We start from the raw sequence: 12,824 nt of genomic DNA on the forward strand, positions 1-12,824 counted from the left end.
AAACTGGTAAAATAAAGTTGCATTTGTGTCATGAAGTCCCCTCACTCCTGCGTTTTCTTTCCTACTTAACTGTATTCTCACGTCACCGATGCTTTCAACACACTCATCTAGATTCCATAATTCTACCTTGTAACTACTAGTATTTAATCTGAAAATGTTATTATTCATAATAATATTAAATAATAATATCTGAATTGGAGAACAACTTAAAATGTGTTTTGCTCAAGCCTCTCCAGCTAGAGAATAAGGTAGTAAACACCTATGGTTACATAATCACCCGGAAAATTTCTAGTGGGGACATTGGTTTTGATTAAAGCCACATATATGATTACCTTGTTGTGAGTCATACAGTCTTTGTTTATTTGTACCTGTTATTTTGAGAAAGCAAAGCACCTTGTGTTCACAAGCAGTTTATAACCACATAAGTATCTTTAATCATTTAACAGTAATTAAAAAAATAAATTAACCAGTAACAGGCACATGTTTGAAATGTTTAGATTAAAAAAGTCTGTATTAGCATGATTTTCATAAATAAAGACACTATTTTAGTTTTTAAAAACTATTACCTCCTTCATCACTAAATGCTATTTGTTGATACTTAAGAAAATGTATTTTCTGTGTGCAGAAAAGGAATGGGTTGGAGAGTGACAAAGAGCTAATGAAAGAAGCATGTGCTTGGAACCTAGATCTAAATTCAATTTCAGGGTTTATCATTTACTATGTAATCTTTGGTGAATTACTCAAATTCTCTGAGCCTCAATTTTGTCAGTAATAATGAAGTGATGATACATATTGTACTAGTGTCTAAGTATTAAATTAGGAAATGATGTTCATGTACTTTCCACAGAGTCTGAAAATTATGGAATCCGGGCGATGTGGGTTTATGCACTCTCCCTCTTTTAAAAAAAATCTTAGTGCTATGACTAATTAATATTATTTTTAAGCTGTTACGCTATTAAAAATAATCTAAGAAACAGATCAAGGGCCAAAGTGGGCAGCAGCAATAGACACGTGGGTATAATTTGAGACTCCACGGGGAAGCCCAGGTTTCCTTCCTGAGTCTCCTCTTCACCCTGTTTCTCTTATTTTTGCCAATTACCGTCATTCAGTAAGTTCTATTTCCCCCTTTGCTTTCTCATTATTGTCTGACACTTTCTTATCCTCCCTTCCTATTCTCAGGTTGGCACCTATGGGAATTTAGCAAACTGTCATCATTGCTCAGGTGGATTATAGCCGCCGAGGCACAGCCAGCCTTCCCGTAGTGCTGCTAGCTTGTGTGGCGAGAACATCAAATTCCTCTTCCCTTGATTACTGTAGCTGTTAGGACCCTCTTTAGCTCTGAAAACTTGGATTTCTTTCCATTAGCTAATTCATCAAATCTAAATGTCTCTGTTCAGTTTTGCCTAAAACCTGACCCTAACCATTCCCTAGCACCCAACCTTGTTTCATGCCAATATCCTCAGCTGATAACACATGGCCATTTATCTGGCTTACTTGATTTTTTCTTTGACCTTACATAACCTCTTTTCTCTGGTGTACTGATGCCCCGCTTGCAACAAATGCAGCGTTAAGTGAAAACTACTATCACAAAGAAACCTTTCCTTTTCACACCAGCAATAGTTTCCACCTTCTTGGCATACCTACAGACATTACAGAAATCAAAATTTCATGACCTATTGTGTTACTCTTATGTTATACATATGATTCTTATCTCTTTCTATGAAATCTTGAGATGTTGAGGACAATCTCAGATTTATAATATTTTTTTTTAAGTTCTCGGTGTGACTATGCTATGCTAGGCATATGGTGGATATCCTCAAGGTGAAAATGTGGGTGATACTCTAGAGAAGAGGGAAGAAATCAAAGCTCAACAATATGAGCTTTCAGAAAGATGAACTCTAGAGATATCATAACATTTAGACTAACGAGGAGTGTTCCCTGTCTCAAAGGTTGTAGGACTTCAATGTCCTCCATATAAATAAAAGACTACACAAAATAGATCAGCCTACCTGAGATCAACTCACCTGAAGATCCTGTCCCTGTTATTAAGAGTATCCAAGAAAGTTTCCACTCAGAATTCAAACATTATTAAAAATATTGAGAAGTTGGTAAGTATTGCAGGAGTAGACAATAATGTTTAATTAATGTGACAGGAATTTTTTTTTTTTAGTATCCAGAAAAACTCAGAGACAGGTAAGAGGGATGGAGGAAAGGAGAGAGAGAGAGAGAGAGAGAGAGAGAGAGAGAATCTGACTCATAGGAACAAAATGTAGGGTTTATGTATGCCTACATGACCTCAGGGATTCAGACCCTAGAGAATTTCTACTGAACTATTTCTTTTTCACATCAAGAAACTCAGAAATTGGATTGAATGCTAGATTGTGTGACATTTTACAAGAATGCAATTTCTTCTAAATCACAGGAGACAATGTTTCATCAAGCCTACCTCATGAATTTCCTCTATAAGCATAATTATAGAAAATATACAAATTGACTTAGAAAATATGGTGACTACAGTAAACACAAGAAGGATAAACCATCCAATATGCAACCATTCAGCGATAACTACTGTTAACATTTGCTATGTGATTTTTCTCTTTTTCTCTGCATAATGTGTTTGTCTTGAGATGTATAAACAACATAATTTGGATTATAGCATTTTCATTTGACATAAAATAATCATTTTTGTCCATGGAAATTCTTATTTACTCCATTGAAACTAAATTTTAAAATATGGAAAATCTATTCTTCCAAGGTTATATTAATACAATTTTTTGTGTCTATATACTCTTAAAAGTCACAAATGTATTTTGAAAGTTTGTTTCTTTCTAAAACCAGTGGGTGTCAACCAATCCATTAGTTCTACTTTACCCAGATGTTACCCTATTAGATCCATTTAACACTTTCCCTGGGCCCCTGACAACCTGACCAACTCTTGGGCCGACTCTACCGGAACCCCAACATAACAGAGGCTATTAATCACAAGGAGTAGAATTATTTACTGTAGATGACATGGCCTTGCTCCAGAATCCCTGGGGTCTTCATTGTTATTCTCCCACTGAGATTGGCATCACTCCTACACTGCCTCTGCTTCCCACCACTGACACCTCTCTGCCCTGGGAATGTGAATTTTTTCTGATTTCCCTTTAAAATTAGAAAGGGGGAGGCACCTGAGTGGCTTAGTCAGTTAAGCATCTGATTCTTGATTTCGGCTCAGGACATGAAATAGAACCTCACATCCTCAATCAATGGGGAGTCTGCTTGGGAGTTCCTCTGCCCCTCCTCTGCTCACACACATCTCGTTCTCTCTCTTTCTAATGAATAAATAAATAAATCGTAAAGAATAAAAAATAAATAAAATTAGAAAGGAAAATAATACATTTGGCAAATCAATGATTACACACAAAGTGTCTTAAGCCATATTTGTCTGCACAGAGGCTACTATTTGATTGTTTTCCATGGTCTGTGGTTATTTTCCAAGATGCATCTGGTTTTGCTCTACTTGAAGAAGTCTTCTTATGACTTTTTTTCCTGACAGTCACCAGCTTTTTCCTTCACATTCAGATTTCTGCTGGTTCTGGGAATAGGCTGAGCCGGTTTGGCCCTTGCAGAGGGACAATACTGAGAAAATAATCTAGCTGTGCTGTGTAGACACAAGAGAAATTTATCTAATAAATTTATCTAAGAATTTATGATACATTAAAAACTAAAGAAACCCTAAACTCATGACCAATTTTCCCTACAGGGCATTTATTGTGTTCTAGGATTCTGTGGAAGGCTGGGTATCTGAACCAGAAAGGTACACTGAAACACCCTACAGAAATTTCATGGTGCTTAAGGAAAAAAATAAATAAATAAAATCTCACTAGAGAATTGAGACCTTCCACAAGGGCTTGACCATCTCACATCTCTCCCTTCATAATGTTTGTCGGGCTATTAAGCTGCATGGGGCAGCAGAAGGAAGAACTACACTCCAATACCAGAAAGATGGAGCACAACTATTGCCCACTTTCAGATGTGAGAGAACTACATACTTCTTAGTTCTCAATCAAAAGCCAACTACACTTGAGGAACAGGGGTGAGTCACAGGATGGCTGGTTTTGCATGTCATCCTTGCACAGGGGCCATGCTAATCCTCTCTGTATCATTCCAATTTTAGTATATGTGCTGCCGAAGCGAGCACAGGATGGCTGATTTTGATGGTTTCTTTGCTAATCACCAGAAGGCTTCTTTTCCCTTTTATATCAGCAGACCTTCTAGGACTTTTATGACAAATCATTCTTCTAATTTTCCTCTGTTTAAAGCCAAACATACCTGTTTTCTCTCAATGACCACTTTACTCTGCCTCTCTCTCTCTGTCTTTCATGAATAAATACTGTCTTTTTTAAAAAAAAAAAATCTGTTATAAAGTTTCTTAGTGGTAAAAGATACTGCTAAGAAAATAAAAATGTAAGCCACAGGCTGGGATTAAATATTTGCCATATATATGTGTGTGCCACATGTACATATATGTATGTGTGTATATATACATGTTTGCAAAGGATTTGTTTGTAGAACATATAAAAAACTCTTTATACTCAAAATAATGGACAATCTAGTTAAAAATGAAATATTTAAGCTGACATGTGACAAAACCAGACATACTAATCATCTATAGATGCATGAAAAGATAATAAACATCATTAATCATCAGTGAAATTCTTATTAAAAACACAGTGAGGTACCACTGCTCATCAGTATGAATGCCCAATATAAAGAAGCCTGAAATGTTATATATTGGTGAAAATGTGGAGCAAGTAGTGTGCTCACCCATTTCAGATGGGGGTAAAAGATAGAATGACTTTAAAACAGTGTAGCTGGGATCCCTGGGTGGCGCAGCGGTTTGGTGCCTGCTTTTGGCCCAGGGCGCGATCCTGGAGACCCGGGATCGAATCCCACATCGGGCTCCTGGTGCATGGAGCCTGCTTATGCCTATGTCTCTCTGCCTATGTCTCTGCTTCTCTCTCTCTCTCAGTGTGTGACTATCATAAATAAATAAATTAATTAATTAAAAAAAACAGTGTAGCGGTCTCTTCTGCCTCTGCCTATGTCTCTGCTTCTCTCTCTCTCTCTCTCAGTGTGTGACTATCATAAATAAATAAATTAATTAATTAAAAAAAACAGTGTAGCGGTCTCTTCTGAATTTATATGAACACTTCCCACACACTTTAACAATTCACTTTCTATCCATTCTTCCATGAGAAATTAAATCCACTGTATTTAACTGAAGAGAAAATTGTTCTGTCTGGTGTATGCATTAATATATGGAATAGAAGAGTAAGTAAAGCAACGTATAACAGATACTTTTGCCCTTTTATAAACTTTTTATTAAAGATTTTATTTATTTATTCATGAGAGACACATATAGGCAGAGGGAGAAGTCTCCCTGTGGGGAACCTGATGAGGGACTCAATCCCAAGACCCCGGGGTCATGACCTGAGCCAAAGGCAGATGCTCAACCGCTGAGCCACCCAAGTGTCCCCACGCTTTCATTAATTTTTTTGACTTTGTTCCTTTCAAAAGTGATTTTTATAGAAGTTCTAGCTTTTCTTTCATGAAGAGCTGTCTCTATAGACCTCTCAGAGGTAGACAGGAGATGGCAAGAAAGATATGGAATATTTTTGTCACATTAACAGGGAGAAATTTATATTGATTTATGTAAAGAAAATATGGTACTATATAGATACAAGTGCTGAAGTATGTAAATCTCCTGCATTTTACCTTTGATGACCTTCTTATACCAAGATTTTGATAACTGTACTGATGAGGCATAAAAGTATCCATGTAATTGTCCTTTTGAGATTCAAAGTAAGGATGCGGTTTGTTTATAAAAGAGTGATTTTCAAATTGTTATTAATTCTGAAAAAAAAAAAGCAGACACTGCACAGACCCAGGTGCCCCTTTACAACAGATTTTTAGGTTGATGAAGTTTTTTTATCAGTTTTTTGAAGATCCATCAGTTTTGTATTTTATCTAAAAAAATTAGCACCCCTAATTTCAAACAATATTTTCTTTGTTTTACTCTAAAATTTTCTAGTTTTAATTTTATGTTCAGAACTTTGATCCATTTCACTGAATTCAAGTTAATCTCTGTGTGTGGTATGAGGTAACAGTTAAGTCTCCTTGAGATGTCTGGGTGGCTCAGTGGTTGAGCGTCTGTCTTACGCTCAGGGTGTGATCCCGAGGTCCTGGGATGTAGTCCCGCATCAGGCTCCCTGTGGGGAACCTGCCTCTCCCTCTGCCTATGTCTCTGGCTCTCTGTGTCCCTCACAAATTAAAAAAAAAAGAGTTAAGCCTCCTTTATCCTTATGGATATCTAGTCTCTCCACACTGCATGTTGAAAATCATCATTTTTCCCATTGAATTATAATGACCTATCCAAAGAAATTTGAAGCACCAGATATGCTTGGATCCATTTAAATTTTCTCAAATAAAAGTCAGCTTCTACAATTCAATACCACAAATAGCAAAAGTTTGGCTGACATATGAGGTGCAGTGAGCTGAAACACTGCTAAGGCCATCTCTAGAATAGGAGCAGCCTGATTGCAATTCTAGGGGAACCATTCTAGATCTGTATATATTTGATGAACTGGCAATTAGTTTTATTTTGGAAACATACATATAAAATTATACAATCTGTTAAAATGTTTTTAAAAATTACAAATATTACATAATACGATCAAATAATTTTATTTTTTAATGTTGGTTTACATGTCTGGAGATATTTCACTAAAATTAATATACACAAAAATCAATATTTGTAAAATGTACAACCATAGACATATTAACTCATAGCCTTAAAAAGTTATTTTAATCATCAACTACACTATAAGAGCTAGACAATCTCTAGCATCGTAAATCAGGTTTTTTTCAGAAATAAAGTAACGAATCTAACAATATTATATTGAGTGACAAAGCAATTTTGCGACCACTAGTCTTCTGAATGTGTCTTTCACAGCTTTGTTCCTAAGGCTTTAGATCAAGGCATTCAGCATGGGAATCACCACTGTGTAAAACACAGATGCCACTTTAACTGTGAGCCAAGAAGTTTTAGGATTAGGGATACAGTAAAGGAAAAGGATGGTCCCATGGAATATGGTGATGGCTGTCAGGTGAGAGGCATGGGGTGGAAAAGGTTTCCCGGTGCCCACTTGCAGAAGGCATCCTCATAACAGTGATAAAAATGAGTATATAAGACATCAGAATAATCATCAGGCTGCTCACCTCATTGAACATGGCAATAATAAAACACAGCATCTGGCTAATATAAGGGTCTGAACAGGAGACAGAAACAATTACAGAATGGTCACAGATGAAATTATTTATGATGCTAGACTCACAATAGGATAGTGCAAGAAGAAAATATGTGAGTGTCATGGAACAGACTATACCCCATGAGTAAGACCCAGCTACCAGCAGAGTGCAAAGCTTCTGAGACATAGTAGTGGTATACAGCAAGGGGTTACAAACTGCTACAAAACGGTCATAGGCCATCTCTGCCAACATAAAAGTTTCTGTGACTCCAAATAGGCAAGCAAAGCAAAATTGCATAATACAACCAGAAAAGGAGATGGTTCTATCTTCCACAATCAAGTTCTCCAACAATTTAGGTGTAACTACAGTGGAATAACAGAAATCTACAAAGGACAAGTGGCTGAGGAAAAAGTACATCACCGTGTGGAATTTAGGATTGATCTTGATAATTATTATCATGCCCAAATTTCCCACAGTAGTGACCATATGGATAGACAAGAAAACTAGGAAGAGAGGAACCCGGCGTGTTGGGTATTCTGAAAAACCCAAGAGAATAAATGTGGGTATGATACTTTGATTTCCTTCAGGTAACATCATGATTCCTGTTGAATAAAGAACCAAAAGTTATTTCTGAAAAGTAGAACTGAATGGGAAGGTGAACCAGAGAACTAAGAGGTTTCATATGCCTCTGTGAAGTTGATATAGGATGGTGACTTTCAAAGTATGGTCAGTCCCCCAAATCAACAGAAGCATGAGCACCTGACAAGTTGTTAGGGCTGCAAATTCTCTAACCCTATCACCAGCACTCTGAATCAGACACTCTAGGATGGGGCTCGCTATTCTTGATTTAACCAGTTCTCCAGGTGATTTTGATGCCTGCTAAATTATGGGGATCACTGGTATATGATATATATATATATATATCATTCTATTATTTAAAATTCAGCCCTTGTTAGTATCATTACTGCTGAACTGAAATATAAATTTAGATCATGAAAGGAATTGTACAAAATGGGAGGGAGAGAGGCAGAAAAGTAGCACAGAATACTTTGTTATGGTTCTAAGAACTATACCAAGGGTCAAGATCACTTGGCATTGCAAATGGTGCCACATAAACCTCAGTATTAATGGTTTTTTATCTATTCAATGTTTTCTAGGCATTATACAGGATTAAATACTCCTGGAATTTAGGAGTTGGAATAAACCTTAAAATGTATCTAGTCTGTACCATCCACCTAATGCTTGACAATCCATTACAGACCTATTCATGAATGAGCATCTGGTTTCCATCAAAACTTCCACTATGGGTGTCCTGCCTCCAGAAGCAGTTTTGTAGGTCTCCTATTAACATTTTGGTCAGCATATATTCATTTATTAATTAAATTTAATTCATATTTCATTAACTATTAATGTGCCTTAGGTCATCCATTCTGTTATATATTTTAAAATCATAAATACATAATTAAATTATATATACATACTTTTTTGAGAAACAGAAGTATCTTATATTCAGTAACAATAGCTCCATATAAAATATGTTCTATGAAAAAAAAAATTAAAAAAAAAATATGTTCTATGACACAATGAAAATTACACATGTTTTTGACCAATAGAAGTAAGCCCTCTCTTATAATGAGGCAAACTTGGGAAAAATTAGGAAGTAAGAGAAGTAGGCACACAAAGTGAAAGGTCCCACATCTTGAGAATCTTATTGTTTTGATTATTTCTATTTGCATTTCCCTGATGATTAAGTGACATGGAACATTTTTTTAACATATCTATTGGCTATTTGTATATCTTAGAAGACATGTATCAAGTTCTTAGTCAACTTTCAGGTTTGGTTCTTAGCTTTTTGTTTTGTTTTTGTTTTGTTTTGTTTTTGCTATTGAATTTGTGAATTCCTTATTCATAAGAAATATAGATTAATCTTTTATAAAATATATGGCTTCTAAATATTTTCTCCCATTCTTTAGGTTCTCTTTTTATGATTTATTGTTCCCTTTGTTGTGCAGAAGCATTTGAAAATGCATTATGGTAATTGCATAAGATGTTAGCAATGTGGATAATGAATAAGATGTGTATGGAAACTCTGAAGTATCTTTGCAATTTATTTTATAAATTGGAAATTATTAAAAATTTTAAAACTTATTTTTAAAATGTCAACATTCATATTAAATAGGCCCATTTCATTGACTCTCCATCATCACAGCCATTTCTGCTTTATGCCAAGACACTATCACCTTAGACCTGAAATAGTATAAATGTAACAAGTAGCCTCTCAATATCCACATTTGCCTCCACTTTGAATTATTTTGTTATACCATTTCCCACTTCGTTTTTAGTGTCTATGGCCATGGAAATGGGGGTTGGGGGTCAGAGATGTAAGGGGTAGTAAATAACATTTTCAAATTCTTAATTACTAACAAAATATAGTGAATTCAAATTTACATGCAATTTTCTAAAATACACATGTATCACAAAAAGGTAAACTAAACATAAAAACGTATAATTTTCCAAGTCACAAAATTGGTATGTGGAAGAGTCAGGATTCAAATCCCAGTCCTTCATGTAAAGAGATCCCACAAAATTACAGCTAACTAAGGACACATTTCATTATAGCAATTATCTTAAGGTTGTGTTTTGATTGCTTTTCTTGTATATCTCCTTATTGACACTTTCAACTCCCAGTGCATTTTATTTCGTGTATAGCTCAGTTATATATTCAATATTTGTGAAATGAAAAGAAAATTAATATCTCATAGTGTTGTTTTAGCCATAAACTTGCAAACTAAATTTACAACTTATAAAGCAATTCTATACATATCATCTCAGTTGTTTCTTGAAATTAAAAAAAATGGAATTATCATGAGATTCTAATGTCTACCTGGTCATAAAATGTGATTTTCATATAGATAATTGGATTCTGGATATTATCAATCTGGTAATTATTGTAAGTACTCCAAGCCTGTGTTGCTAATTAGAAGTAGGAATTGGACTGTTCCCCAGACCATTAACTCTCTATAGTATTTGAAACCCCCTATAACTCTTCACACAATAGAGCACAATGGAAAATTTCTGGAAATATAAGCTAATTATAAGTAGTAAAATAACCAAAATCTGAAAACAGATTGAAAGTTCATAATTTCATGAAATAAGCTAAGATTGATATAAAATATCAATATTGCCAGAAATTGTTAAAATAAGTCTTGACTCAAAAGTGATGCATCATATTACAGTTCAAGGAAGACAATAGCAATTCTTCTAAACTTATGGAATAAAAGAGTGATGATAAATCTTAATGAAATTTTAGTTCAATTTTTACAGGTTCAATATAATCTGGCTCTCAAAGTAATATATGGATATTTGTAACATAATATATTTACAATCTGAAATGCATAGATCAATTATGTAAATATTGAAATACACAAAATACAAATATATTAACGTATATTTATATCTATTACTTGTTTAATGTGTGTTTTTATCTGTGAATATAGGCATTTACCATCAATCTACATAAAGAAAAAACTAGAAGCAGATACCTTGGTGATTGCAAAATTGAGAGACCATGACAACATTTTTAAACATCAATTTCTTTTTTTTTAAGATTTTATTTTATTTTTTTAATAATAAATTTATTTTTATTGGTGTTCAATTTACCAACATACAGAATAACACCTAGTGCTCATCCCGTCAAGTGCCCCCCTCAGTGCCCGTCACCCATTCACCCCCACCTCCCGCCCTCCTCCCCTTCCACCACCTCTAGTTCGTTTCCCAGAGTTAGGAGTCTTTATGTTCTGTCTCCCTTTCTGATATTTCCCACACACTTCTTCTCCCTGCCCTTATATTCCCTTTCACTATTATTTATATTCCCCAAATGAATGAGAACATATAATGTTTGTCCTTCTCCGATTGAATTACTTCACTCAACAATTTCTATATTAAAACCATTTGTGATAAATTAAATGTAATGGTCTTTCATTAGATAATATTTACCTAAGGTGATTTCAAAGATAGGATAAAAGAAATCTCCCTCATGCTTCTGCCTGTCAACCCAGCAGGTTTTCCACATGCTACCTATTTTTGTTTATTTGTTTTGAATCATCAAGAAACAGTGCATTTATATATTCATATATACAGAGATATGCAGATGAACTCCTTACATAAATGAAGTTAAATTAGGACTACTGTGTGGTTCTTGCTCAATTTTTCTGGAACAGTTTATTTTGTCAATATGAGTATATATAAAAATGACAACACTTTTGGTGCACCTGGGTAGCTCAGTCGTTGAGCATCTGCCTTTGGCTCAAGTGAAAATCCTAGAGTCCTGGGACTGAGTCCCCCTGTGGGGAGCCTGCTTCTCCCTCTGCCTGTGTCTCTGCCTCTGGGTGTGTGTGTCGTGAATAAATACATAAAATCTTTTAAAAAAGGACAGGATTTTTAATGGTTACACAGTATGTTCTTTTTTAAAAAAATACTATAATTTATAAGCCAAACACATATCAATGAGTATTTCAGATTCTTTAGTCTTTTGCTATTATAAATAATGCTTCAAAAGTATCTACATGTATATCTCTCTACTTTCTTTTTCAAAGTATCTCTAGGATAAATTCTCAGAAGTAGTATTGCTATGTATATTTTCTTAGAATAACTATTACCAAACTACTCTTTAAAGTAATTCTGCTAATTTCTACTCTCACCAGCAATGTGAAAATGCTTGATCCACCACCCCTCCCCTCTTGTTGTGGTGGGCACAGAAATGCACCATACAAATCCCTCTTCAAGGAGGGACTTATTCTCCCAGCAGTGAACTCCATCAGGACTGACCTCAGCTATACAGAGCCAACGTGCCCACATGTTAGTTAAGGCATGGGTATAGGATCTGGCCCAAGGGATAAACTCTGGTAAGTGATATATTTGCTAATATTTATTGTAGTTTTTGTACTTCACTGTAAGTAGGAGCTCTTTCATAATAGTTATTACATGTATCTCTCGTAGATGTTCCAACAATGTTTTCCATTCTATATGAGGTTGATTTTCCACGGTAGCAGACCTTAAAACAAGGATTTGGATGCTAGTAGTTTATTTGGAAAATGATCTTAGGCAGCACCTGAAACTAAGTAGGGAAAAGAGAGACAACATTACATGAACAGGTTATTTGCGTGAACAACTGGGTCAGTCCCAATGAGGACTCCTGGAAGAACATGTAGAACCTAATTTATATTTGCCACCCTGCAAAAGAATGAAGAAATTGTGGTATTTATGGACCTACTGCCATTTACTACCATTAGTTGAGAACTATTCTTGGAGATGTTAACTGCTTGGCACTTTCAACCTGGCCTATGTGTGGAGGACTGAAGATACTCCCACAAATAGTAAAAAAAAAAAAAAAAAAGAGCCTTCAGATAGAGTCACAAGTATTTTCAGTAAGAAAGCATCTGAAGAAAGAAAAAAAAATTAAAAAGCAAAAACAGAAGAACTTAATAAATAGCATATATAAAATATAAGGGATAAACAAATCTAAAACTGGT

General features: G+C 35.0%; 1 protein-coding gene and 1 non-coding gene across 2 annotated transcripts; both read right to left on the minus strand.

Annotated features, from left to right (window-relative positions):
• Positions 1-4,081: 4,081 nt before the first annotated feature.
• On the minus strand, positions 4,082-4,183 carry LOC121472458. Its single transcript, XR_005982924.1, has one exon. It is a non-coding gene; the product is annotated as a U6 spliceosomal RNA (small nuclear RNA).
• Positions 4,184-6,938: 2,755 nt separating this feature from the next.
• LOC121471623 (olfactory receptor 5D13-like) lies at positions 6,939-7,890 on the minus strand. Its single transcript, XM_041722412.1, is given in 2 exon segments — positions 6,939-7,163; positions 7,165-7,890. Coding segments are annotated over 2 exon segments (951 nt in total).
• Positions 7,891-12,824: the final 4,934 nt, after the last annotated feature.

Source organism: Vulpes lagopus, chromosome 11 (genome assembly GCF_018345385.1).
Source record: "Vulpes lagopus strain Blue_001 chromosome 11, ASM1834538v1, whole genome shotgun sequence".
NCBI classification, from domain to species: Eukaryota; Metazoa; Chordata; class Mammalia; order Carnivora; family Canidae; genus Vulpes; species Vulpes lagopus.